Genomic DNA, 26337 nt, shown 5'->3' on the forward strand with positions numbered 1-26337 from the left:
ACCTTGCTGGAGGACATGCCCATTGGGTGCAATTCCAGAGGAGGAGTTCAGCCGTGTCCCATAGCAGGCAGCACTCCCAGCAGATGGAAGGTGAGTCCCTTGTTCTGGGCAGGGCACCACCATCCCCTGCAGGGGCTGAAAGTGGGAGAGAGGCCCTGACACTAGCTTAAAAAACCCCCAGCATCTAGGCCACACTCCAGGCCAATCAACCTCAGGTCTCTGGGAGCGAGAGATAGGCATGAGTCGTTCTTAAAACTCTTTCAGATGATTCCAATGTGCAGCCAGACTTTGAGAACCACTTCCCTGGGAGAAGTGAGTGAGATGAACAGAGGAGAGGGCTCAGCTCAAATCCCTCGGGAGGCTGAGAGTAGCTGGAGAGTCACAGAAGGCATGGAGGAGATTTCAGGAAGAAGCGGTCACCAGCAGCAAGAGCTCTGGCAGGACCCCTGCCAACCCACATGGACCCAGCCCTGTGGACACACCCAGCTTGGACATTGGAGCAGGCTGGATTTCAGCCCCAACTCCCTTTTGGCAGGAGACTTGGTGTTGAGTGCAACTTTACCACCAAAGAGAGGTATAAACCCTCTATGTGGGGGAATTGCAGAGTGTGGTCTCCAGGGATGGAACCCTCCAGAACACTAATGAAATTTCTCATGAGGGAAAGAATATCAGCTTTAAACATCCATAGGCCCGAGACTTGAGCTAGCTCCTCACCACTTCTTTATCCCTAGCTCAAACCCTGCAGGGGCCAAACACTGGCTCAGGAGCTAGGGAAGAGGAAAAGGATGAGAAGCAGAGAAGCCAACCATCATCCCTCCTCCCCCACACCCCATTCTTCCCCTGCAGGTTCCCAGCCTAAAGCATGGAAGAAGATTTGTTACTCCGTTAGGTTGACTTTGATTATTTTTTGCACTGGACATTCTGATAACTGAGTTGAAACTGACCCTAAATACTATTTCCTAACAGAGAAAAAGGATGCCCGGGATGGGGAGGGGAAGTGTACCCCCACTTAGGACATTTTAAAGGAACTTAGGAGATAAAACATGAGGTATATTTTGATGACATCAAGCACTGTGGGTATTTAATACACAGATTTGTTCATAAAGCATCTCGCTTGGAGCTCACACATGGTTGGCACTCAGTAAACATCAGACATTAGTATAATTAAATACTAAATATGAAGAGATACAAAGCAAAAGCGCTCCTGTATCCCCAAAATAGCCTTGTGAGGTAGGTCTCCTTCTTCCCCTTTTCACATCCAGCAGTGGTGGGCCTGCTGCCTCTGGGCCTGTGTCCTTTTGGGGTCTTGGTGACCCTGCCAGCCTCACAGTCCCTGCTCCTCATAGTTGGTGACCTTGGGCATAAAGTAATGTCCTATATTCAGAACTTGACTTGGGGTAAGATCAATGATTTCAACTCCAAGAAAAGATTATTTGCTGTCTTACCATATCCAGGAGGTCATTGGTTATGGAAAGGGCTGTAGTTGGGGAAAACATAACTTAGAAATCTATTTTTAAAATGGAAACCTTAGATATAAAAGAGCAAGGTAATAGAGTTATTGCAAGACCCTCTCACCTCATTTGATAGGGAGTTAAAAATCAGCTCAGCCAACAAGATTCCCTATTTTTCTTTCCTCTCAAATAAAAGAAACAGGTGTAAGAATCCTGACCCAAGTTAATAGAGATGGAACCTCTTGTGCTGTACCAGCTCATTGGAGACTGACTTTCGGTATCAACTCATTGTTCTGTGTTAGATTAGTAATGCATTTTTAAAAAATGTATTTCTTTCCTATATTCTCTATTTATGAGGTATTGTCATTATGGGTTCCTTCACTTTAAAAAAAAACAGGTTTACAAACACTCTCCCTTCCCCCATCCCCTATTCCTTGGTAACCCCTAATCTGCTTCCATTTTTCCTAGTACCATTGTTGAAAAGACTACTCTTTCCTCACTGCATGTACTTAGCACCTTTGTTGAAAATCAGTTGACAGTAGATGTATGGGCCTATTTCTGGACTTTCAATGTTCTTTCACTGATTTGTCTGTCTTTATGCTGGTACCATACTATTTTGATTACTATAGCTTCGTAGTACAATAAATTGGGAATGTACCCTTCCACTTTGTTCTTTTTCAAAGTCGTTTTGGATATCGGGGCCCTTGTAGTTCCAGATGCATTTGAGGATTACTTTTTCCGTTTCTGCAAAAAAGGCTCCTGGAATTTTGATAGGGAAGGCATTGAATTTGTATATTGCTTTGGGTAATATTAACATCTTAACAATTATTAACTCTTTTCATCCTCATGAACATTCATTTAGATCTGCCATTTATTTAGATCTTTGATTTCCTTCAGCAGTGTTTTGTAGTTCTGGTTGTGCAAATTTTTTGAATCCTTGGTTAAACTTTTTCACAGATATTTTATTTTTTAAAGACTATTGTAAATGGAATTATTTTCTTAATTTCCTTTTTGAATTGTTCATTAATAGTGTTCAGGAAACCAATCAATTTTTGCATGTTGATCATGTACCCTGCCACTATGCTGAACTCGTATTTTAGCGCTAATAGTTTTCTTGTGGATTTCTTCAGATTTTCTAAACAAAGGATCATGTTCTGAGGGTTAATCTGTGCAGAATTGGTAAAAAGATTGTTTGTAAATCTTTGGAAATGAATAGAAATGGTGAATGCATATCATAGTGTTTGTAACTGACAGAGTTATTATATGGGTATGACAGTGGTTGAAAGGGAAAGTCTAAGGACATGTACATTGCTAAAAGGAAAGCTAAAAAATGTAACATGGGACTGTATAACATCTGAAACCTCATGTAAAATACAAGTATGGGTGATATTTAATTTATAAGACTGTTTTTCCAAAATATAAATAAAAATAAACTAGAGAGACAGAAACAGAATAGTAGTTATGTATGGCAGGGGAAGCATAGAGAAATTGAGAAATGATGAGATTTTATTTTTTGTTTTTTGTTTTTTATTATTATTATTATTATTGGAATAATGAAAATGCTGTAAAAATGACTGAAATGATGAAAATACAACTATGTGATTATACTGAATACCAGTGATTGTACACTTTGAATATATTTCTGCTTTATTAATATGTATCAATAAGATTGATTTATTTAAAAAAAAGATCATGTTGTCTACAAATAGAGATGGTTTTACCTCTTCCTTTCCAATTTGGATACTTTGTCTTTCCTTGCCTAATTGTTCTGGATAGAACTTCTAGTAAATACTCAATAGCAGTGGTGAAAGCAGGCATCATTTTTCTCTTAGGAGGAAAGCTTTAAGTCTCTTACCATTGTGTATGATGTTTGCTGTGGGTTTTTCATTAATGGTCTTTATCATGATGAGTAAGTTTCCTTCCATTCCTACTTTTCTGAATTTTTTAAATTAAAAAAAAAACAGATTTTTCTGAGTGCCTGCTCTGTATCTATTGAGATAATTGTGTGGGGTTTTTTTCCCCTTCATTCTACTTACATAGAACATTACATTGATTGATTTTCACATGTTGAATACCCTGGCATTCCTGGGAAAAATCCTCTCAGTCATGGTGTATAGTTTTTTTAGATACAGTTTGATAATATTTTGTTAAGGATTTCTGCATCAGTATTCATGAGGGATATTGATTGATAATTTTCTTTTCTTATAATGTCTTTACAAGACTTTAATGCTAGCCTCATAGAGTGAATTAGTAAGTATTTCCTCCTTTTGATGCTTTGACAGAGTTTGAGAAGGATTGGTGTTAATTCTTCTTTTAATGTGTGGTAGAATTCACCAATCAAACCATCTGGTCCTGAACTTTTCTTTGGTAGAAGGTTTTTTAAAAATAAAATTTCATTAAAGGATATCATTCATACGTGAGCATACATAAACAATAAATGTATAGTAAAAGTTCTGAATATACAAAACAAACATATATCATCATACAAGACTCCCACATATCACCTTGCATTGTTGTTAAACATTTGTTACAAATTATGAAAGAACATCATCAAAATATTACTATTATCTATAGCCCATTTTGTGTAATTCCCTCCAACCCACCCAATTGTGAACACCCTATATTAATATTATACATTTATTATAGTTCATGAGAGCACATTCTCATATTCACTCTGGTAACCACAGTCCATCTTTGGTGGAAGGTTTTTGATTATTGATTTAACCTCTGTACTTGTATAGGTTTGTTGAGTTTATTTATTTCTTCTTGAATTAATTTAAGTAATGGAGTATTTCTAGAAATTTTTCCATCTGTTCTAAATTACCTAATTTGTTGATGTACAATATTCATAGTATTCTCTTACAATCATTTGTATTTTTGTAAATCAGTAGTGATATCACCATTTCCCTTTTAATTTTGGTTATTTTCATCTTTTCTCTTTTTTTCTGTCAGTTTAGCTAAAATTCGTTGGATTTATTAAAATTTTCAAAGAGCCAACTTTTTATTCTCTCAATTTTTTTCTATTCTCTATTTCATTTATCTCTGCTCTAATGTTCATTATTTTCATTCTTGTGCTAAATTTGAGATCACTTTGCTCTTCTTTTTCTAGTTCCTCAAGTTGTAAAGTTAGGTTATTTATTTGAAATTTTTCTTCTTTTTTAATATAGGCATTTATAGCTGTTAATTTCACTCTTAGTTGTGCATTTACTGCATTTCATAAGTTTTAGTATATCATCTCTTCATTTTCATTCATCTCTAAGTATTCTCTAATTTCCTTTATAATTTCTTCTTTAACCCATTGATTGTTTAAGAGTGTATTGTTTAATTTCCACATATCTGTACATTTTCCAGTTTTCCTTCTGTTATTAATTTCTAGCTTCACTCCTTTGTGGATGGAGAAGTTACTTTGTCTGATTTCAATATTTTAAATTTTACTGAGACTTCTTTTGTGTCTAACATATGGTCTATTCTGGAGAATGATCTGTTTAAACTAAAAAAAAAAGTATATTCTACTGTTGTTGGATGAAGTGTTATATACGTGTCTGTTAGATCTAGTTGGTTTATAGTATAGTTCGGTCTTTTATTTCCTTACTGAGCATCTGTCTAGATGGTCCATCCAGTATTGAATATAATGTATTGAAACCCCCAACTATTACTGTAGAACTGTTTCTCCTTCGATTCTGTCAGTGTTTTCTTTGTATATTTTGTTGCCCTGTTGTTTAGGTGCATGTATGTTTACAATTGTTACATCTTGTTGAATTGACCCTTTTATCAATATATAATGTCTTTCTTTGTCTCTTGTAACAGTTTTTAATTTAAAGTCTATTTGTCTGATATCAATATGCCCACTCCAGCTCTCTTTTAGTTACTATTTGCATGAAATATTTTTTCCTATCCTTTCACTTTCATCCTGTTTGTGTTTATGGTCCTAGGGTCTTCTTTTTTGAATAGTTCCTGAAAAAGAAAGGCAGAGGTTTCCCTCTGCAAATGGCAAAGGGACTCTGTGAAAATGACCACTGTGTAAGAAACATACTCTCCACACACACACTCACACACAAACATTTGTTCCTCCAGTGGACATTTACTGAACAACTGCTATGTGCCCTCAGGAAGCCTACAGTTGAGATAATAGGGCAAAATGCTAGTCCTCAGTTTCCTTTTTGAACCAGGTGCCAGGGAGCACCCAGCAGGATCACTGAGCTCTCCTTGGCCTGGAGGCAGATGGAAGAAGGTTGAACAGAGTTCACTTGGATCTACTTCTAGGTCTAGTGACCTCATAGCACCTCCCTGGTCATGGAGGCACCTCTTTCCAGACCTTGTGAGCATTGAATCATGGGGACACAATTAACCAGTCTGTGCTACAGTTAATATTTCTGTAAAATGGGGATAATAAAGAATTCTATCCCAGAGCATTATTGTGAGGATTAAAGGAGTTCATCTTTAATAAAAGCTGCTATTGAACACTTACTGTGTGTGTGGTTCTAAGTTAAACACTTTATACATGTGTTAGCTCATTTAATCCTTACAGAAAACCATGAGTAGACAATATCATTTTCCCCACTTTACAGATGAAAAAACTGAGGCATTAACAGTTGGGTGACAGCAGATGCGGGTAGAGGTACAATTCAAACCCAGAGAGCCTGCTCAGAAGTTTTGCCTCTAACCATTGATACTTCCCTGCCCCAGGCTAAGAGCCATGACTCAGTGATGTGGGTGATTGTTACTGTGTCAATAATACTGTTGTTAGGGAGGAGACATGTAAGTTCATTACTAGAAATACTTTTGTAAGGCACTTGGTACAGTTTCCATATATGCTGGTCATGACGGCAAGTTTCAGTATTATTTGGGTAGGTCATGTGGTATAAATGGACTGAAATACTCCATTCAAAATACTTGCCCATTCACACACTCAATCACTTTTTTTTTTTTTTTTTTTTGGCAGAAAATGAGGGGAATAATCACTCTTAAATATAGCTCCTTTCCCTGTGGTTAGCTCACATTTCCAGGAAATCTCTGAACACTCACTGGAAAAAACCAGGTTTGCTAGCTCTGCTGATTGCTCAGCTCAGTCCCTCCTGAGTAAACCAGTGCCCAAGCTCTGCACTTTCTCAGTTAAGTGCTTCAAGTCCCCCAAAGGCACCTTGTCCCTGACTCATTGTGCTCAGAGTCAAGCCCAAGTTCCACGGCAAAGCCACTGTGACCCAACCTCTGCTCAAGTCCCCAGCTTCAGCCCCACGTCTCCAGAATCCCCTGCCCTACAGTCTAGCTACAGCGTTGTTCCCAATGAGCCAGAGTGTTTCAAGCTATGTGCTTCCATACATGCTGTTCCTACTACAAGGATGCTTCTTTCCACCCAGAGGCAGCTCCGATGCTGTGGCCCCTGGGAAGTGACCCTTCTGTCAAGATGCTGTGGGAAAATCTTGGGCTTCATTCCCACCTGTGCCTGGTCTGGCCAGGACAACTCAGCCCTGGCGTATCTGTCACTGCATCTCTAAATCACAGTAGTCCGGTCTCTGTGGGTTGCTGTGAGGTCGAGCAAGGTAATGATGTGCCTCACTCACACTCCTCCCGGCACATAGCAAGAGCTTAATTCGGTTGGTTTTCTCATCTCTCACAGTACTTTTACTGAGGCAGCAGCCAAGCTCTGAAAGAAAACAGAATAAACAACAATATACAAAAAGATGATATGTAGTGGAAATTCCACTTGTATTATGTCATTTTTTTTAATCCCCTGGTCTTTTTTATTGTTATTCATATACCCTAAAAATCAGCCTTTCAAAGTGCACCATTCAGTGGTTTTCAGTATGGACACAAAGTTGTGCAACCATCACCACTATCCAATTCCAGAATATTTTCAGCCCCGAAAGAAATGGGTCTCCATTAGCACCTCCCACTTCCCCACCCCTCAAGCCTTAGGCAACCAGTAAACTTTCTGTCTCCCCTCATAGTCCTTCAGATACAGCTCTCCACCATACTGAAAAGCTAGCAATGGCCTTACCAGGTCCTCACAGGGCAAAGGAAGAAGTGGGCTAGCTGATGAAATCAGAGGAGTTTTGTGAATATAAATTGTTATTGTGTACAGAAAAGGGAGTAGAAGCAACAGTACCTTGAAAATCAGGACACTGGACCAACCACTGGCCACACGCGCTTTGGCAAGCAGCTTCTCCTGCTGCACCTCAAGAGGCCCTGCCTGTTCTACCCTTATGCAAGCTTATAATTTATGGGGCCTCTATGATCAAAGGCCTCCATATGGAAGTGGGTCCTGGGAGAAAAACATAGTGAAATTCTTCCTAAAGGAGAACAGCTGTAAGAGAGCTAGGGACACTGGGGGCTGGGGCTGCTGCCGCTTTGACACTCATGGGTTCTATGGACACATTCCTGTAGGACCCAAACCTAGAGCTGACTGAACCTTTGCCCATTGTTTGAAGTCTTTTCAGTTCTGAATGTGTCTTATTTTCTCCTCAGCTGTCTTTTTTTTTAACTTTCTTAGGAATTAAAAGCTGTTAAGAATTTGGCATTGAGTGCTTTGCTTTTCATCTTTCTCCTCATCAGAATAGCCTCGCAGTAGACATCCTGTTCTTTCAGAGGCATGGGGGGAGCTTATTGGTAAACGTGGGGAAAGAACAGCAGATCAGGAGGAATGCCTCCTTAATCAGCATGATACGGCGGCTCCAGGCTGCAGCCAAGCTGCATTTACATGAATAGGGCTGCCTGAAGGGAGTTCAAATGTGTCTTGAATAGTGTCTCTTGTACACAGCAGGCTGGAAAATGAAAAGTCCTCCCTACCTAAGGGACAGCCTGTTCCCTGTCCCCCAGTCTCCCACCACTGTCACTTCTTAGGGATGCTATAGGAGAGAGGCAGGTCAAATACTGTGGGCCCCGGGGTGGTTAGTGAGGTGGTGCCAACAGAGATGGGAAGTGCCTGCTGCACATCCACTGCGTACAGCCCCCCCCATCAGAGCATTCTCTGATTCCTTTCTCACAACAGGCTGGGAGGTGGCTGTGGTCATCCCATTCAACAGGTGGAGAAAGGAAGGCTCAGGGCCACACAAGGAAAGCACCAAGCCCCTTCCAGCTTCCCACAATGCCCCCAGGAGTCACGGAGCCAGCCAGGTCTGAGTATGAGTCTCCTTGGCACCCACCGGGTGGCCTTGGACAAGACACTTGGCTGCCCTGAGCCCAGGTCTCTGTCTCACAGCTGACTGTGAGGATCCGCCGACCTCATGGATGCAAAGGTCTGAACACATGGGGCTGGTGCTTGACCAGTAGTGATTCTCTCCCCGCGGCATTTGTCTGTGGGGATCACCCTGGGCGGAGGGACCTTCTGGAGAGAGTCGAAGCTGCTGCCCAGGCTGAATGTTGCAGTTTCCGGCACGTGCCCAAAGGCCACCTCCATTTCAGCTGCACCTCCTTCTCTCCGCAGGAGGCCCTTTGGCCATACCTGTTTGGAATGGTCGCCATCCCTGCCTTCATCCAGCTGGTGAGCCTCCCTTTTCTCCCCGAGAGCCCACGCTACCTGCTCTTTGAGAAGCACGATGAGGCGGGAGCCACGAAAGGTAGGAGTCTTTTCCTTCCCCACTTAGCTCCAGCCCCTCCATGGCAATTAGTGCTGCAAAGCACGCGGGGCCCTGGGGCAGTGGGGAAGGCAGGGGTATTGTTGTCCTGTCTCCCAGGCACTGTGCCGAGTGCCCTAGGACCCTTTATCTCACTTACTCTTCCCAGCAGGACCCTTTATCTCACTTACTCTTCCCAGCAGTCCTGCTCCGGGTCGCCCGGAGGAGGCACTGTGGATTCACACAGCAGTCTGTGACCAGCGGGATCAGACCCGGCTCTTTTGGTTTCAGGGCGGTGTTTGCCTTTGTTGCCTCTCTGGTTGGTCCTGACCACAGAGTTGAATACACTCAGGTTTCCTAGGGATTTAGCTGGATCGTGGCCTTCCCTCCCAGCCTTCTTTCTCCTTCCTCCTTGCTCGCTTACTTGGGTTTACCAGTTGTCCTGTGCTTGCATTTACAGGCAGGGAAAGCAAAGGATACAAGTTCAGAATGGGCACCAGTCACAGAGCTGAGTGATCCTTCAGGATGACCCACTGTGACATTCCCAGGAGCCATACGAGGGAGGCAGTAGAATATTCATTTTAGAGGAAGGGAAAATGGGGTTCCTAACGAGGACCCGGAATCTTCCTGGATAGTTTTCCTTACATTCTCTAAATGGCAAGGTGCTGGGTCAGAGTCAAAGCCCAGCTCTCAGAATCAGAGGCATTCTACAGACCCCTGCGAGGGCAAAAGCATTTTGCCTACAGCTAGACAATTAAGAATGAAAGATAGCATTCCCAGCTTTTAGTTTCATTAAATGAGATACAGCTGACACCATCGTGGTTAGACATGACCGTTTGGAATTAATTAGTGGATGACTTTGCATCCCAGCTCTGCCTTCTGGTCTTGAGGACATCTCTTAACCTCTGTGAGCCTCAGAACCCTCGTCTGTAAAGTGGAGATGACATAAACATCCCTCGTGTGCCGTTGAAAGGATTAAGCCAGATGATGTATATGAAATGCCTTGTATCATCTACTCTCACTATTATTAAGGACTCTGTCGATTTCCTATCCACATGCTGGTCTCTTACTAAACTTTTACATTTTCTTTAGTTTAAAATAATTTGTGCAACATCTTTTGAAATTCAGACTATACAAGTATTTTCTCAGTTAACAAAGGGCATGATGAAATTTTAATAATTGGCTTATATTTTTCCTGTACTTGATGATTCAGATCCATTTTCTCACTTACTCCTTATAAGCATTCCTATAAAGCGAAGCCCGAAAACATTATCATTGCCTTCATTTTGTAGATAAAGAAATAGAGGCTTAGACAGGTCAAGAGAGCTGCTTGAGGCTGTGGTTCTAAAGGTTTTTGGTGTATATGGCATTTAGAAATATTGACCTTTTTTTAAAAAGCGTTCATATGCCCAAAGTTTTACCTGGAGCTTGGGGTGGGGATGGGATTTGAGTCTTCTCTCCTTCAGAAGCCAATAGGAAACCCTGGTTAATCACCCCCTGCTCCGATCTCAAAGCCAGTAAATGACAGAGCCAGAATTAGAACCCAGGGATAACTCCAAGGCCAAGTCCCAATCCCAAGCACAAAGGGACCCTGGGAAAAGCCAGCCAGAGGGCACTGATGGGGTGGGAGACAAGGCAGGCTTACTCACTTGGGCCAGTGAGGAAGCAAACCTTCCAAAAGCCAAGCTTCAGAGAAGGAGGCTGGTGGATGGCACATGGCCAGCTGTCAGACAGGGCGAAAGTTCTGGAGCAAAAGAAGAAAGGTGGAGAAAGAGCCACATAGCTCTGAATCCCAAAAGTGGACTCTCTTTGCATGATTGGAAGATGGTGATTCCTCCTACTCTGTCTCTCCTGCAGTGGAATAATGCTTCTCAATCCATCTGGCTCCACTGAGAAAGAACTCTCAAGAAATGTTTCAATTAAGTCCAGTTGGAAAGGGACATGCATGTAAAATGCCAGAATGAAGAAGGTTTAAAATTTTATTTCATAGCACAGTTAGGGAGTGAGGCAAAAGAACAGTGGTAAAAAATTGATAATGATTATATATGTGTACAAGATATTGGCCTTAGATTGAACTAGGATGTTCAAGTTAACATCGGTACCAATAAAAGTGCTCATTTCACTCCAGACACTCAGCCAACAACGGATATTTACTGTGCTGGGTATTCTGCCAGGCAACAGGGAAAGAGAGGAGAAAGAGATGCATTCCTGCCCTCTGAAGGTGAGCGCATGGGTCTAGTTGAGGGATATGGACATACCCATTATTGGCTGATGAGTGTTGAGATCTACTTCCTTCTAGGCACACTGCATGAATTAGCTCCTTAAATCCTCACAACAGCCATAAGAAGTGGCCAAGGTACTATCCCCACTTGAAAAAAGAACAAACCAAGGATGGGGTAACTTGATCAAGGACACAAAGCTGGCAGTGGCAGAACTGGGATCTGAGCTCCAATAGAGAGGTTCTGGGGCCTCTAAGCTTTAAAAACATACCATATTACCCAGCACCTTGTTTGGCACTGTGGGAAGCACGCTTTTGCCAGCCTATTGGCAATTTGGGGAAAGGGGCCCTGTAGCTGTTAGCTATTGCTATAATAATGCTGTGTAACAAACCACCTCAAAACTTACTGGCTTACAATGATGGCATTTATTATTGCTCACAAGTCTGTAGGCCAGCTGTGTGGTTCCGTTATTCCTGAAAGGACTTGCCCTGGCAGTTCCTCACCTCAGCTGGAGTTCTTTCACAGGTCTGGTTTTCAGCTGGCTGATCTAGGATGGCCTTGGATCTGTTGCATGGGTCTCATCCTCCGGTGGGCTAGCTCAGAAGTATATGCATGGTGATCCCAGAGGTCCACAAGAAGAAATAAAAAAACACAAGCAGTTTTTCAAGCCTTTGTTTGCTTCACATCTGCTAAAATCCTATTGGCTAAAGGAAGTCACATGGCCAAGCCCAGAGTCAGAGCAGGAGCTTCAAAGTTACAGGGCAAAGGACAAAGACATTGGGATACTGTGATCTGAGGCCATCGTTGCAATCAGTCTCTACCACAGGCACCTTGCAGCCTTCTCTGCCCTCTCCCCACCCCCAGTTCATAGGGGAATTAAGCCTCAGTTCTTGGGTCTGATTTATTTATGCCACTTTTATCAGTTTAGGTTATGCCCCAGTGCCTAAAAGTGGGGAAACACTCCAAACTTCCAGTTTGAAAAAGGGGAAATTTATTTAATTGAATAAAATGAAATATTACAATAGAGAATGTGAGAGGGCATGTTTTCAGATATCAGGGTCAGGGCAGTTGCATTAATCGGCACCCTGTGGGTTGTAAGAGACAGAAACTCAACTCGCAGCAGCATAAGTAAGAGGGAAACATCTGGACTCCTGTCCCTGGTGAAGGGGCTTGAGGGACACCAATAATCAGCACCCTGTTTTGCTGACCAAGTTTGAAACCAATTGGGAGATGGATGCAGAAGTGGGGGAAATAAGGGTTAAAATGTCCCTTTTAGTATTGATAAAAGAATTGCAGAATTGGCTTCAGGTCCAATAGTCACAGAAGCCACAATAGGACAATATTCTTGGACTAAACTTGCCTACCCACCTATGGCCTCTCCTACAGAGCCTGCTCCTGTAAAACTTAGGGCACAGAAGGATAGAGAGTGTACTCTTCCAGCCAGGTAGATCCCAAAAAAAAGGGGTGGAACTAGGTTGCATAACCTGTTTCTCTTCCCAACTCACCAATTAGCTAAATTCCTTCTCATCTCCTGGGAAGGAGAGAAGACAACGAGCAGGTGAGGAAGGACATACCGGTGGAATACCCCTGCATCAGGGAAAGCAAAGAAAGTCATACCAGGAGGGAACAATAAGTGTTCTTCCTAATAGGGGACACCAGGCTGGCTTCCTTCAGGCATGGCTGGATCCAGAAGCTAAAACTTTCTCTCTCCCTCAACAAATCTCAGACATTCTTAGAATTCTGTTGGTTGCATTCTAAGACATGCTTCGATGTCTAAGCATCAAGACAGTCCTGAGAAGTTCTAACTTTATAACACTATCTTAGGAGTGTTATAAAGCACACAGCACACACGGGAATGCCCAAAGGAAAGAAGTCAGATTGCCCCATCTTAGATCACATGGCCATCCTCGGACCAATCAGTGCCCTGGGAGCTAGAATGCCCTGATTAGCCAGTATGGGTTGTTGTCCATTCCTGGGATTGAGGGTGGGTAGAGGTGCTGTTTGACATCTGCACTAGAATTACAGGGTGTGGATGAGATCTACTTCAGGAAAAATAAATAGACCAGAGAAAAAAGGTAAAAGAGGCTCTTCACCGTGAAGGGATGATATGCCCAGACGCTTTTCTGGAAATGCGCATCCCTGCTCATCCCCCCTCTCCTTGGCCTTTGTTGGTCTTAGGGTGTCAGAAACCAATCAGGGCACAGGCCAGACTTGGCAGAGGCCAGCCCTCAGCCTGCTGGGCTCAGACCTCAGTCCCTGGTAATCCACAGAGCGTTCTTTGTGTGCCTCAATTTATGTTACTGTTTTTTGTTGTTTTTGTTTTGTTTTGTTTATATGGGAATGTGTCTGTGGAGTATAGGACTTAGAAGCCCAATTATTGGCTAGATCCCTGACCTGAATAGAAAGTGAAGACTGTCTGTTATTGGCTGCTGGTGTAATTTTGGTTGGCATTTTGATGATGATGAGTGTGGGGGTTTTTGTGCTTTGCTTTTGTAGAGAAAGTTATGTAGACCTGGTAGGATTGGGTTCAGTCACATTATGATAGAAAACCCAGAAAAAACATGCCTTAAACAAAAGAGAAGTTTATTTCTCTCTCACATAAAATATATATATATATAAATGGTCAGTGGTGGAAGGCTGCTCTGGTTCCCAGGGCACAGGGATTTATGCTCCTCTCATCCATTGACCTGTCATCCTCAGGTAGTTCCCTCATGGCCCCAAATGGCTGCAGCATGCCTGCATTCCAGCCAGAAGGAGGAGGTGGGAGAAAGGGCTTGCTGGCTCCTTCCACTCTAAGAAGTCTTCCTGGAAGGCACACACTTCTGCTGGTATCTCTTGGTCAGAACATAAACACGAGGCCTCTCCCAACTGCCAAGAAGGCTGGGAAATGTAGTCCTTTAGTGTACTGTTGCCATAAAAAGTCAGGATCTGCCCCTAAAGAGGAGAGGAGGGTGAATGGTGGAGTCTGGCCACCAGCAGCCTAATAGGCGGCAGCCTATTAGGAAGGCATTTGAAGCACCTATTGGCAGGGACCTGCTGGACCAAGACATGGTGGGTGCTCTGGAGGCTGATAACGTTTAGCCCTCAAAATGGCCAACTCAGCATTTATATAGATGTGACGTTGAGTGGGCACATGAGCACTGGTCCCCTTCAGCTCTGGCAGGGACCTAGTGCCACCTGCTGAGCTCAGCTCAAGCCCTGAAGTTCCTGGGAACCACTTTCGTTTGTCCTTCCTGGACCTCACCAAGGCATTCTCGCATGCCAGGAGTATTAGCAAACCTATCCTGGTAAAAGCAGCTTTCTGCATCTCATTGCATTTCCAATGATGCCTTAGGGCCCTAAAGAATGTTTCATTGCCCCCGAGGCCACAGATGCTCTGGGCATCTGCCTCAGTGGCCTGAGCTGGATTAGGGGCTGTTCTCAATCCGAAGCTGGTCGGGAAATATCCAGGAGACAATCACACACGAGCTGGACAGAAGTGGTCCCAATAATGGCACTTATTGCAGACAGTTGACTTCATTTTCTTTTGTGCTAGGGACTAATGTATGTTTATTTGGTTACATGGAGTCTGGTTTTTATTAAGGCAAAAGAAAGTATAGTCAGTTCTCATTGCTCATATGTTATGTATTTGCACATTCACTCACTAGTTAAAACTTATGTGTAACCCCAGAGTCAATATTCCAGGCACTTCCATGGTCTTTTGTGGACATTCACAGAGCACTGAAAAATTCAAATCACCCAGTATGCACAATCTCAGCTGAGATCAAACAAGGCAACACCGTACCTTCTTATTTCAGCTCTCACACTGTATACAGGTGTCCTTTTCATGCTTTGTTCAGAGCCACATTTTTTTTTTTTGCATTTTGTTGGTGACTTTGCTGTTTAAAATGACCCTTGCATGTAGTGCTGAAGTGCTGTCTAGTATTCCTGAGTGCAAGAAGGCTGTGATGTGCCTTACAAAGAGAGTGTGGGGTTTAGATAAGCTTTGTCCAGGTCTGAGTTATAGGGCTGTTGGCTGTGAGCTCACTGTTGATGAAGCAAACTGTATTAGTCTGCCAAAGGGGTGCTGATGCAAAATACCAGAAATCTGTTGGCTTTTATAAAGGGTATTTGGGGTAGAAGCTTACAGTTACAAAGTGTAAGTTATAATACTTCCCTCACCAAAGTCTGTTGCTACACGTTGGAGCAATTTGGCTGCCGACATCTGCAAGGGTTCAGACTTCCTCTTCCTCCTAAGGCTCCATGGTCCCTGCTTCTTCTAGTATCAGCTGTAGGTTGGGAAAAGTCTCATCTCTCTTCCAGGGTTCATTTCTCTCCAGGCTCAGCTGCTCTGCTCCCTCCACAAGGTGAACAGCCCGTCTCTCTTCCCACAGCCTCTGCCGTGTCTAATAGAATCTTCTCTTTCCTCACATATCTGTTTCTCTGTGTATTTACTCCCTGGGACTCCGGCATTAAAAACTCTGTCTCCTTTGCCTTGTTGTGTTCTCTGTGAGTCCCCACCCACCAAGGGGGTGGGGACTTGGTATCTTACTGACATAGCCCAATCAGAGCCCTAGTTGCAATATAATCAAGTAAAAGTGAAACCTCTGAGTTCAATACAATCTAAGGGTATCACTTGCCCAGAGGAACAGACCAGTTTACAAACATAATCAGTATTACTTTTTGGAATTCATCAATAATATCAAACTGCCACACAAACAGAGCTTAGAAACCACCCTACAAAAGTCCCTAGCACCCAGAGCACTGAAGTGTGCCTTGAAATTGCTCAAAACACTTCTCATTCCAAAGAGAGCAAGACTTTGAATATTAATGATTGGACTCACTTTAAATTTAGTAACTGAGTGTTCCACCAAGGCGGAGGATGCTTTCTGTTTTGTGCCTGTGGTTGGCGCCATTCTTGAGTAATGCTCTGGTCTGCAGAACTCAGAGAAATTGCCTGTACCCTGAGTTCTACTGCACAGGCAAGCCCAAAGCCTTCTTCAAGATTTCTTGGATGCCCTGAGCACTTATGTTTCAGTTTCCTATGCTTCTTGGCACTTAGTTGTCCACATCGTAATAACCTGAAATGGAAATTCAGACCCTTCTTTAGTTTCCTCAGAAACCTCAAGTGCAGGGAAATGGACTTGGCCCAGTGGTTAGGGCATCTGTCTACCACATGGGAGGTCCGCGGTTCAAACCCCGGGCCTCCTTGACCTGTGCAGCTGGCTCATGCGCAGTGCTGATACGCGCAAGGAGTGCCGTGCCACACTGGGGTGTCCCCCGTGTAGGGGAGCCCCACGCGCAAGGAGTGCGCCCCGTAAGGAGAGCCGCCCAGCTCGAAAGAAAGTGCAGCCTGCCTAGGAATGGCACCGCCCACACTTCCCGTGCCGCTGACGACAACAGAAGCGGACAAAGAAACAAGACGCAGCAAACAGGCACAGAGAACAGACAACGGGGGAGGAGGGGAATTAAATAAATAAATAAAATCTTAAAAAAAAAACCTCAAGTGCAATCATTAATTCTGTATTAGTCAGCTAAAGTCTGTATAGTCAGCTAAAGGGATGCTGATGCAAAATACCAGAAATCTGTTGGCTTTTAAAAAGGGTATTTATATGGAGTAGAAACTTATAGATACCAGGCCATAAAGCATAAATTATTTCCCCCACCAAAGTCTGTTGCCACATTTTGAAGCAAGATGGCTGCCAGCACCTGCAAAGTTTAAGGTTTCCTGGGTTCCTCTCTTTCCAGGGTTCATTTCTTTCTGGGCTCAGCTGCTCTTCTCTCTCCCGTGTGTTTACTTCCTGTGCGCCAGCTCAAAACTCCAACCTCCCTCGTCTGCGGTGCGGTTTCTCAACATCCTACTGACATGGCTCAATCAAAACCTTAATCATTATTTAATCAAGTAAGAGTGAAACCTCTGAATCCAATACAATCTAAGGGTATCACAACCCCAGAGGAACAGACTAGTTTACAAACATAATCAACATTTCTATTTTTGGAATTCATAAATAATGCTAAACTGCTACATAACCCAAATCACTGGCGTGTTTAGAGACCAGTTGGAAGATGCAGGGGGAGTCTAGGAAGGGGTGCTTCCCAACGTGTGAGGTACCCTGCTTCTCATCAGCCTCTTCTTTCCTCGTCCCTCTGCTGCCATCCCCTCTACCTTCCAGATGGCCCCAGGAGAGCCAAGGTCTTCTCCTTTGAGCACATTGACAGCTTCCCCCCTTCTGAAGCTTTAGAATCAGCTGACATGCAGAGCTTCAGCAGACACATTTTACTCCAAGCATTTATCATGACAAGATAAATTCTGGCATTCACTGTTAAGCTCACACATGTTTCTTCCCTTCTTTATGCCTGCCAATGTCACTGCTGCAATGTTGATGCTCCTTGGCTCTAGGAAGGGTGTGTGGGCCCAGGACTGACAGAGAGGGGGACAGATGGTGTTCCAGTGTCCTCTTCTCCCTGTTGTAGCCAGGAGACACGGAAGTTCCCCAGCCTCTGACAAAGGCTCAGTTTTCTCACAAGTAAAATGGGAGGAACACAAATGTCTATCTCAAGAATCCCAAAGGATGATCAAACAAGCTCACAGATGTGGGAAAGCTTTTCTTTTTTTTTATAGATTTTTAAAATTTATTTATTTATTTATTTTTCTCTCCCTTACCCCCCCAACCCCCAGTTGTCTGTTTTCTGTGTCCATTTGCTGTGTGTTCTTCTTTGTCCACTTCTGTTGTTGTCAGCAGCACAGGAATCTGGGTTTCTTTTTGTTGCGTCATCTTGCTGTGTCAGCTCTCCGTGTGTGCAGCGCCATTCTTGGGCGGGCTGAACTTTCTTTCGCGCTGGGCGGCTCTTCTTACGGGGTGCACTCCTTGTGCATGGGGCTCCCCTATGCAGGGGACATCCCTGCATGGCACCTCACTCCTTGTACGCATCAGCACTGCGTGGGGGCCAGCTCCACATGGGTCAAGGAGGCCCAGGGTTTGAACAGCGGACCTCCCATGTGGTAGACGGACACCCTATCCATTAGGCCAAGTCTGCTTCCCAGGAAAGCTTTTCAATGTGCAAAATCTCTGGAGCAACATCAGTGGTAGAGATTATAATCATGTGGCTGAAACCAGTCAATCAGCAAATGCTCATCGTGTATCCAGCAGGTCCTTTTCAGGAAGGTGCAGGAAATAGCCCTGTAGGGAGTCTGTAGGCATCCTGGACCAGCTCAGGCTTGGGGTCTGCAGGGAAATTCTGGGGCCTCCGGGAAAATCCTTCCCCATCATCCTGTAATACTGATGTCCATCTCAGAGGGCCGTAGAGGGGCCTGGGTGATGACCCCAGTGTTTACAATGCTCCATCCTTCCTTTTGGTCCAGCTGATTCCTATTCATGTTCAAAGAACCCATGCAGCTCCACGACAGCTGGATTTTTATCTGTCCTGTTCACAGATTGTTTTGGTCTGAGTCCCCCAAGAAGCAGACATCAAAAAGGGATTAAATGTGTAAGGATTTTATTGAAGTAACTGCCAATGAAAGAAAATGGAGAAAGAGACAGCAAAGGCTGAGCACATCAGGCAATGAGACCAGAATGACCTGAGTGAAGAAGAGAGAGAGAGACAAAGTTGGGCAGAAGCATCCTAGGGAGAGGTAAGGAAGGTTCCGAAAGCCCTAAGGGAATCAATGAGCCATCATCAGCCCCTGGGCAAGCCTGCCTTATTTTCCCTGCTGTGCCAAGCATTTGGCTGGGAGTAGCCCCCAGGAAGCTTGACCTCAGTACACACATGATGATGGAATTCAGAGCATGGTGGCCAGAGCCTTGGTCAATTCCATTCCTGTAGTTGGGGATCTGGGGGGACATTCTCGTGGCCACCACACTGAAGAGGCCAGGTGCATGTAGGACAGTGCACTCCTTCCTGCGCTGTGGAAGGAAGCCTTCCCTGAGGCCCCCAGGCTGGCTGTATGGGCTCAATTGTGTCCCTCCCCAGTGAGCTTGAGGAGCAGGGACCATGTCTCTCTAAGCTCCATGGGCTCAGCATTTAGCAGTCCTTCGTTTGCTAAGTGTTGAATAACAGGAAAGTAAATCAAGGTCTTGATTCAGCTCTGCGCTGCTGACTACAATTCACTTGTGAGAGGTCATGAATAATACTTGCCTTGCGGAATTCCTGGGCTGGGAGAAGGCAGTCAGTCCTTCCCCTTTCATAGGTGAGAAACTAAAGCAAGAGGGCATGGGAACTTGTCATCATCACCCACTTGCCTAGCAGGGGAGCTGGGGTTCAAGCGTCAGGGCTTCTGACTTCAAGATGCGAGTCTCTGGCCAATTCTCCCTCATCTATCCTCCCTGTGACCTCTCACAGCCCTAGTGATAAGGGTGAAGAGGATGTGGTGGTTGGGAGGTATGTTGTCCTAGAAAAATATGTTCTTAAATGTAATCCATCCCTGTGGGTGTGAACTTATTGTACGTAGGACCCTGTGATGAGGTTCCTTCAGTTAAGATGTGGCCCATCTCAGTCAGGATGGGCCTTAATCCTATTACTGGAGTCCTTTATAAGGAGAATGGAATTCAGACAAATAAAGAGAAAGATAAGGAAAACAAGAAGCTGAAAGTCAATGGAACCTGGAAGAGAAGGGAGAGACCAGGAGAGGGTATCATGTGCATGGCCAGGTGACAGAGGAGCCCAGAACCAAGGATCACCAGCAACCTCTGAATGCTTTGATTGTTGTCATGATTTGGACTTCCCCTAGCCTCAAAACCTCAAGCCAATAACTTCCCATCATTTATGTCAATCCATTGCGTGGCATTAGCTTTAGCAATGAGGAAGCTAAACAGATGGGATTCTGGCAGAGTGGCCCCACTTTCCAGACTGACGCAGCATTTGATATTTGACCCCTTTGGGGCTCGTAAGGTTACTCCACAATGGGTAGAGAAGAATTCATGAATGTGCTTCATGAATGTACCTGGCAGGTTTAGAACATGCCCCTAGATGGCTCCCACCCAAATCCCATAGCCCATTGTTCACAATTGAGACAACTAATGAAACAGTAGCGTGCCTATCCAGTGTTTTATGAGTCCTAGATCTTCCCGGGCTTTGCAGGGAAGAGTAGAAGAAAAACTTCTAAACGCAAACATGGGCCCCTGGGACTCAACTTTGACTGGATGCATTTACAGGTGATATGCAGCTGGGAGTATATGTCCAGTGGCACAAACCCTACAACTTAGGCACAATCTGGGAGTCCTCCCTAAATATTTCTTGGGTATAAATCTTGGCATTGCTGACCCTGCTAATAGCACAACCATTGCTGCTGAGCAGATGCTGGAGATGCTGATGCTAACTTGGCTGGTGTCATTGTCATGATGATGCTGGGGCCACAGGCTCTGAGGCTGAGCAGAAGCCACTACTGCAGATGGGCTGGAGAGTTGACTAGAAGTAGAAGAGTTTCTTTCTTCCTCCTACCTTCAGTCTCACAACAGTGCTCATTGGTAGATTGCAACAGGAATCAACTAACAAGAGAGTCCAGAAAATGTAGTTTGAAGGCCTCTAGCCCTAGTGATTCAGGAGAGTAGTCATAGGGCTGAATTCCAAAGGGCAAAATCTGACACAGCTGGTAGTTGATAGAATGCTCTTAGCACATTTCATCTCAGGACCCTTGCACTTGCTCCCTCTGCCTGGAATGCTCTTCCTGCAGATATCTGCATGGCTCATACTCCCTGACTCCATTTATGTTTCTGCTGAAATGGCATCACCTCAAAAACCATCTTCCCCAATTGGCAGTGCCTGGCATAAAGTAGATGCTCAATGAATAGTTGTTGAATGAATGCATGAACAAAACTACACCTAACACTGAAGTCTGTGCTCTGTTCACTGTAGCAGGCTGTCTCTTAAAATTCTCTGCTTTGTGCTTGGATTTGTTTGTAACACTCAGTCAGAGGCTGACCTGGAACATTTTCAACCAGAGGAGAAGGCGAAGAGGGTAAGACAGGAGGGAGGGAGATTTATTATGTGGACCAGCCATTTATGCCAGAGAAAACTTTCTGATAATTGCTTTGGACCTTCTGTTTTTACCTCTGTACACAAGAGGTGTTCTTCAGTGTAAGGGTTTTACAAGTCAAATGCAAAGTGTATATATCAAGTCGTCTTGTTTTAGGTCTCCTTGCTGGGTCCTTTCAAGGTGATTGGGAAGCCGGTGCAGGCAGAGATGTTCAAATGTATACTGAGAGGGTATATTTATGAAGTGATCAATAAAGATTCAGGGGAAGAGGACTTGGCCCCGTGGTTACGGTGTCTGTCTAACACATGGGAGGTCTGTGGTTCAAACCCCCGGCCTCCTTGACCCATGTGATGAGCTGGCCCGTGAGCAGTGCTGATGCACGCAAGGAGTGCCGTGTCATGCAGGGGTGTCCCCATGTAGGGGAGCCCCACGCACAAGGAGTGCACCCCATAAGGAGAACCGCCCGGCACGAAAGAAAGTTCAGCCTGCCCAGGAATGGCGCCACACACATGGAGAGCTGACACAACAAGATGATGCAACAAAAAGAAACCCAGATTCCTGTGCTGCTGACAACAACAGAAGCGGACAAAGAAGAACACACAGCAAATAGACACAGAGAATAGACAAACTGGGGGATGGAGGTGGGGCAAAGGGGAGAGAAATTAAAAAAAAAAAAAAAGATTCAGGCCCTCACACTTACGAATTCTCCAGTTGAAAGTGGTTTTAGTCAGAAATGGAGACTGACAATACATTCTGTGAAGACTCCTGTGGAAGTTTAAGTTTATTTTATGAATCTCAAAAAAACAAAGATTGCCTTTTTAAACTAATCTATTCCTGTGGGTGTGATTCCCCTTGATTGCATTAAATTTGGTCCCAGGGACATTTGATTAGATTACTTGATAAGATCCCTTTGGAGCTTTTGATTGGGCTACATTAGTGAGGTGTGATTCATGCTGAGTCTGCCCTCTTGTGGGGTCTGATGAAGGCAGACACAGAGAGAAAGGCAGACAGACAGGCAGGCACAGGAAAAAGGAAGCTTCCATATTTGACCCTGCCATGTGAGAGAGGTTTCTCCTACAGCTGAACTGCAGAGAGAAGCCCCTGAGAGGCTCAAAATGCTGAGGCCCAGAGAGACAGAGGAGGCCAGTTAGCGACAAGCCCTTAGCCAGGTTTGCCTACAGCTGCAGAAAGGCTGAGACCTCCACAGAGGTCCGCAGCCATCTTGCTTCGCCATGTGGTGGCCGACTTTGGTGAGAAAGTGCCCTTCTCACGGCCTTGGAACTGGAAGCTTTTACCCCAAATGAATCCCTTTTATAAAAGCCAACCCATTTCTGGTGTTTTGTATCAGCAGCCTTTTGGCAAACTAAAACAATTGTCCTTCCCATAAAGTCAAATCTCACACAGTCCTGACAGATTGGGACTCGCAGAGAGCTGTCTCCTGCAAATGTCTGTTGAACAAATGAACGAACAAATGGGACTGACTGGAAACACAGTCCAAGAGCATCCTAAATCAGCTGTGGTGTGAGAGAAAGAAGGAGAGGGGCTTGTCACATGCTGGGGGCCTGTGGCACCTGGGAACATCCCTTGGTTCTCCAACTCTGAAAGGCGTTTTTCCTCACTCCCACTTCCCAGATGAGGAGACTGAGGCTTGGGGAGTTGGAATAACTTGCGAAGGTCACACAGTTAGTGAGTAGGGCAATCAATTCTTGAACCCAAGCTCATGTGGCACCACAGCCTGGACTTTCTCCATAATTCCACTGAATCTGGGATATCCATGGTATGTCCCAAAGAGCATGAGCGGGAGGTTTGTCTTGAGAGGAGGAGAGTCTCTGAGGTCAACTTGGACAAGAAAGCATCTTTTAGCCCTTAGAAATAAGAAATCAGCCAAGGCCAAGACACCCCTTCTTTGTGCAGATGGGGAATGAGACCCAGGGAAGTGAAACCCTTGTCTAAGGTTGCTGGGAAGGTCAGTGGCTGAGAGACGAGGTCCTTTCTCCTGACCCATGGTCCACTATGCTTGTCATCACCTCTCACCCCCCCACGCCATCTCCCCAAGAGGCAGGAGGTCAAGCTATGGGCCAAGTTCAGGGCAGACTGGCTTGCCCAAACCCTGTCAGCTCCGTGATGCAGAAATGCATTTGATGGAGGCCCATGGTCCTGCCCTTCTAGTCGTCATGGTGACCTGGCCCCCATAGCAATGGTTTGTTGGTATATGAGTGGTGAAAACATTTAACAATAGCCTATATTTAGCGTATTGCACAGTGCCACAAAGCAGAGAGGGGGCCTGGGTGGATATGATGGTCCTTATCTTAGAAACGAAGAGGCTGCAGGTACAAGGTAAAGTGATCTCTCCCAGCTCGCTCGTCAGAAGCCTCTTTTTCTTCTTTTTCATAAATATTAGTGACTTCATTTAATGCCTTATAGAAATCAAGGGGGGGTGGATACTGAGGCCACTTACAAGGCTGCTTGTGTGTGTGTGTGTGTGTGTGTGTGTGTGTGTGTGTGTGTGTCTTACAGATTAAACTCAGGGCCCTGGAAGGAGAAGGAAGAACCCCTAGGACATTTAAAACAACTTCCAAGAGCTAGCATGCTGCGGATGAGGAGCAAAGATTGTCTGAGCCAAGCTGCTTGAGCTTTTATCCCTGCATTGCTGTTTTCCAGTGTCCCCCTGTCTGTGCTGCAAACCTCATTGACTTATTACGAACAAGTAAATGACTTCATTTACATAAAGGGCTCATAACTGTGCCTGGCACCCAACCAGGAAGCAGGAAGTATTACTATTGTTTTTACTGGGAAGAGGCACCAAATCAGTCTGTGAGGTTCCTGGTATGGGCAAGAGTAGGAATTAGTTTCTCTGCAGATTCACCCTTTATGAGAAGCAAACCAGGTTTTCAGGAGAGACAGTTTACTGGCACAAAGTTCTAAACAACATTAATTGTGAAGGTCCCTCAGTGTGGGATACTGGGGCACATACTAGAGAGACTCTTAAGGTAAATCCAAAACAACTGCAAAAGCTGTTTTCCTATGATTTCTTTTCTTATCTGAACCCTCAGTGAAAACTGAAGGCACAAGCTCAAAGTGCAGCTCAGGGCAGACAGTTGCCATGTGGTCTGGGTTTGCAGTTCACTAGTTACCACTCATCCGATGCACACGTATCTTTTTAGTTTCTCTGGTGTACCAGGTATTGTGCTAAGCCCTGGGGATAAAAAAGGGAGTAAAACTAGACATGGCACCTGGTGTCTGAAGCAGACCATCAGTGGGGCAGGGGGGCAGGTAGATGGGAGGCAGGTGGGCCTCACTGAGGAGCGAGGGGTTGCCAACACACGGGAGCCACAGGGGGAAGGACCTGGAGCTCCAGGAGGATACTCAGGGATTGGGCTTGCCAGGGGAAGGCTTCCTGGAGGAGGTGGCAATTGAGCTGGCAGCTGAAAGATGCATGGACATCCAGGAGGTGATTAAGGAGGAAGAAGCGTTCAAGGCAGCAGGAAGAGCAGTTGCCAAGTCCCATGGTGGGAGGGAGCAGAGAGAAGGTCAGTGTGGGGGAGAGAGAAGGTGGGGGGTTATAGTCTGACTGGGAAGTAGGTAAGAATCAGATGTGCAGGGATCTGGGGCCTTGGATACAAAGTGTGTGCTCATTGCAAAAGCCAGGGGAGTCCTTCAAAAGAGGAGACGGGAAAGAGTGACAGGACGAGGTTTGTGTGCTATAGAGTTCACCAGCGGCAGGGAGGGGCAGAGTGTGTGGGCAGGAACCTCAAGACAGGGACCCTACAAGATCAGGCTAGGCGGGGGGAGCTTGGGCATGGACGGGGGCAAGGAGACGAGGAGGAGAGGATGGTTGAACGGGCAGGGCTCTGCAGGGAGGCTGGGTAAGCAGGGATGCCTTTCACTCAGCTCGGACACATGCGAGACGGTCCGTTTTAGGTGGACTGAGAGGGGCTGGTTTGAACACATTAAGTTTGAGCAGCCGTTACGACAGCTGAGGGGAGACGTCAAACAAGCAGTTGGATACTTGGGCCAGAGGACATTTGCAAGGTATTTGTTCATTAGTGTAGCAGTTTGATATGGTTATGAATTTCAAAAATAAATATTGGATTATGTTTGTAAACTGGTCTGAACCTGGGCATGATTAAGTTATGATTAAGGCTTTGATTGGGCCACGTCATTAGGGTGTTGAGTGCCCACCCCTTGGTGGGTGGGGACTCACAGATAAAAGGCATGGCAGAGGACAGAGTGGAGGGGTTTTGATGTTGGAGTTTAATGCTGAAGCCTTAAGCCAGAGCCCCGGGAAGTATGCCCACAGAGGAAACAGAAGCCAGCCCCAAGAAGGGAGGAACCCTGAACCCAGAGAGAAACAAGACCCCAGAAGGGAGGAACCCAGGAAGCCTGAACCCTCACAGCTGTTGGCAGCCATCTTGCTCCAAAACGTGAAAATAGACTTGGGTGAGGGAAGTAACCTATGCTTTATGGCCTGGTATCTGTAAGCTCCTACCCCAAATAAATACCCTTTATAAAAACTGATCAATTGCTGATATTTTGCATCAGCACCTGTGTGACTGACTAATGCAGTTAGTGACCCTTCATGCCAAGGGGCTGAGTGGGAGGGAAGAGATGGCTACTAAGAATGAGGGAAGGGAAGCGGACGTGGCTCAACTGATAGAGCGTCCGTCTACCATATGGAGGGTCCAGGGTTCAATCCCCAGGGCCTCCTGGCCTGTGTGGTGAGTTGGCCCACAGGCAGTGCTGCTGTGTGCAAGGAGTGCCGTGCCATGCAGGGGCGCCCCTGCATAGGGGTGCCCCACGTGCAAGAAGTGTGCCCCGCAAGGAGAGCTGCCCTGCATGGAAAAAAGTGCAGCCCACCCAGGAGTGGCACCGCACACACAGAGAGCTGATGCAGCAAGATGATGCAACAAAAGAGACACAGATTCCCAGTGCCGCCAGATAATGCAAGCAGCCACCGAAGAACACACAGCAAATGGACACAGAGAGCAGACAACAGGTGGGAAGGGGAGAGAAATAATAAAATAAATCTTAAAAAAAAAAAAAAGAATGAGGGAAGAGATGGCCACCGAGCCCTAGGAACTCCCACACCTAGAGCCCAGCAGGTGGAGAAAGAGCAGCCCCCGAGATGGGAAGCACCCGGGAAGTTGTTGCCAAACAGATGC

The 26337-nt window shown here is 45.2% G+C and overlaps 1 protein-coding gene across 2 annotated transcripts in view; it reads left to right on the plus strand.

The window, feature by feature from the left end:
• The window catches only part of SLC2A9 (solute carrier family 2 member 9), a 274455-nt gene that overhangs the window by 144252 nt on the left and 103866 nt on the right, over nt 1–26337 (plus strand). For both annotated transcript variants that reach the window (XM_023587389.3, XM_058301081.2), the window contains one exon: nt 8875–9007. In XM_023587389.3, the coding sequence (XP_023443157.2) occupies nt 8875–9007 (133 nt within the window). The remainder of the gene's footprint in view (nt 1–8874; nt 9008–26337) is intronic.

Source organism: Dasypus novemcinctus, chromosome 1, assembly GCF_030445035.2.
Source record: "Dasypus novemcinctus isolate mDasNov1 chromosome 1, mDasNov1.1.hap2, whole genome shotgun sequence".
Taxonomy (NCBI): domain Eukaryota; kingdom Metazoa; phylum Chordata; class Mammalia; order Cingulata; family Dasypodidae; genus Dasypus; species Dasypus novemcinctus.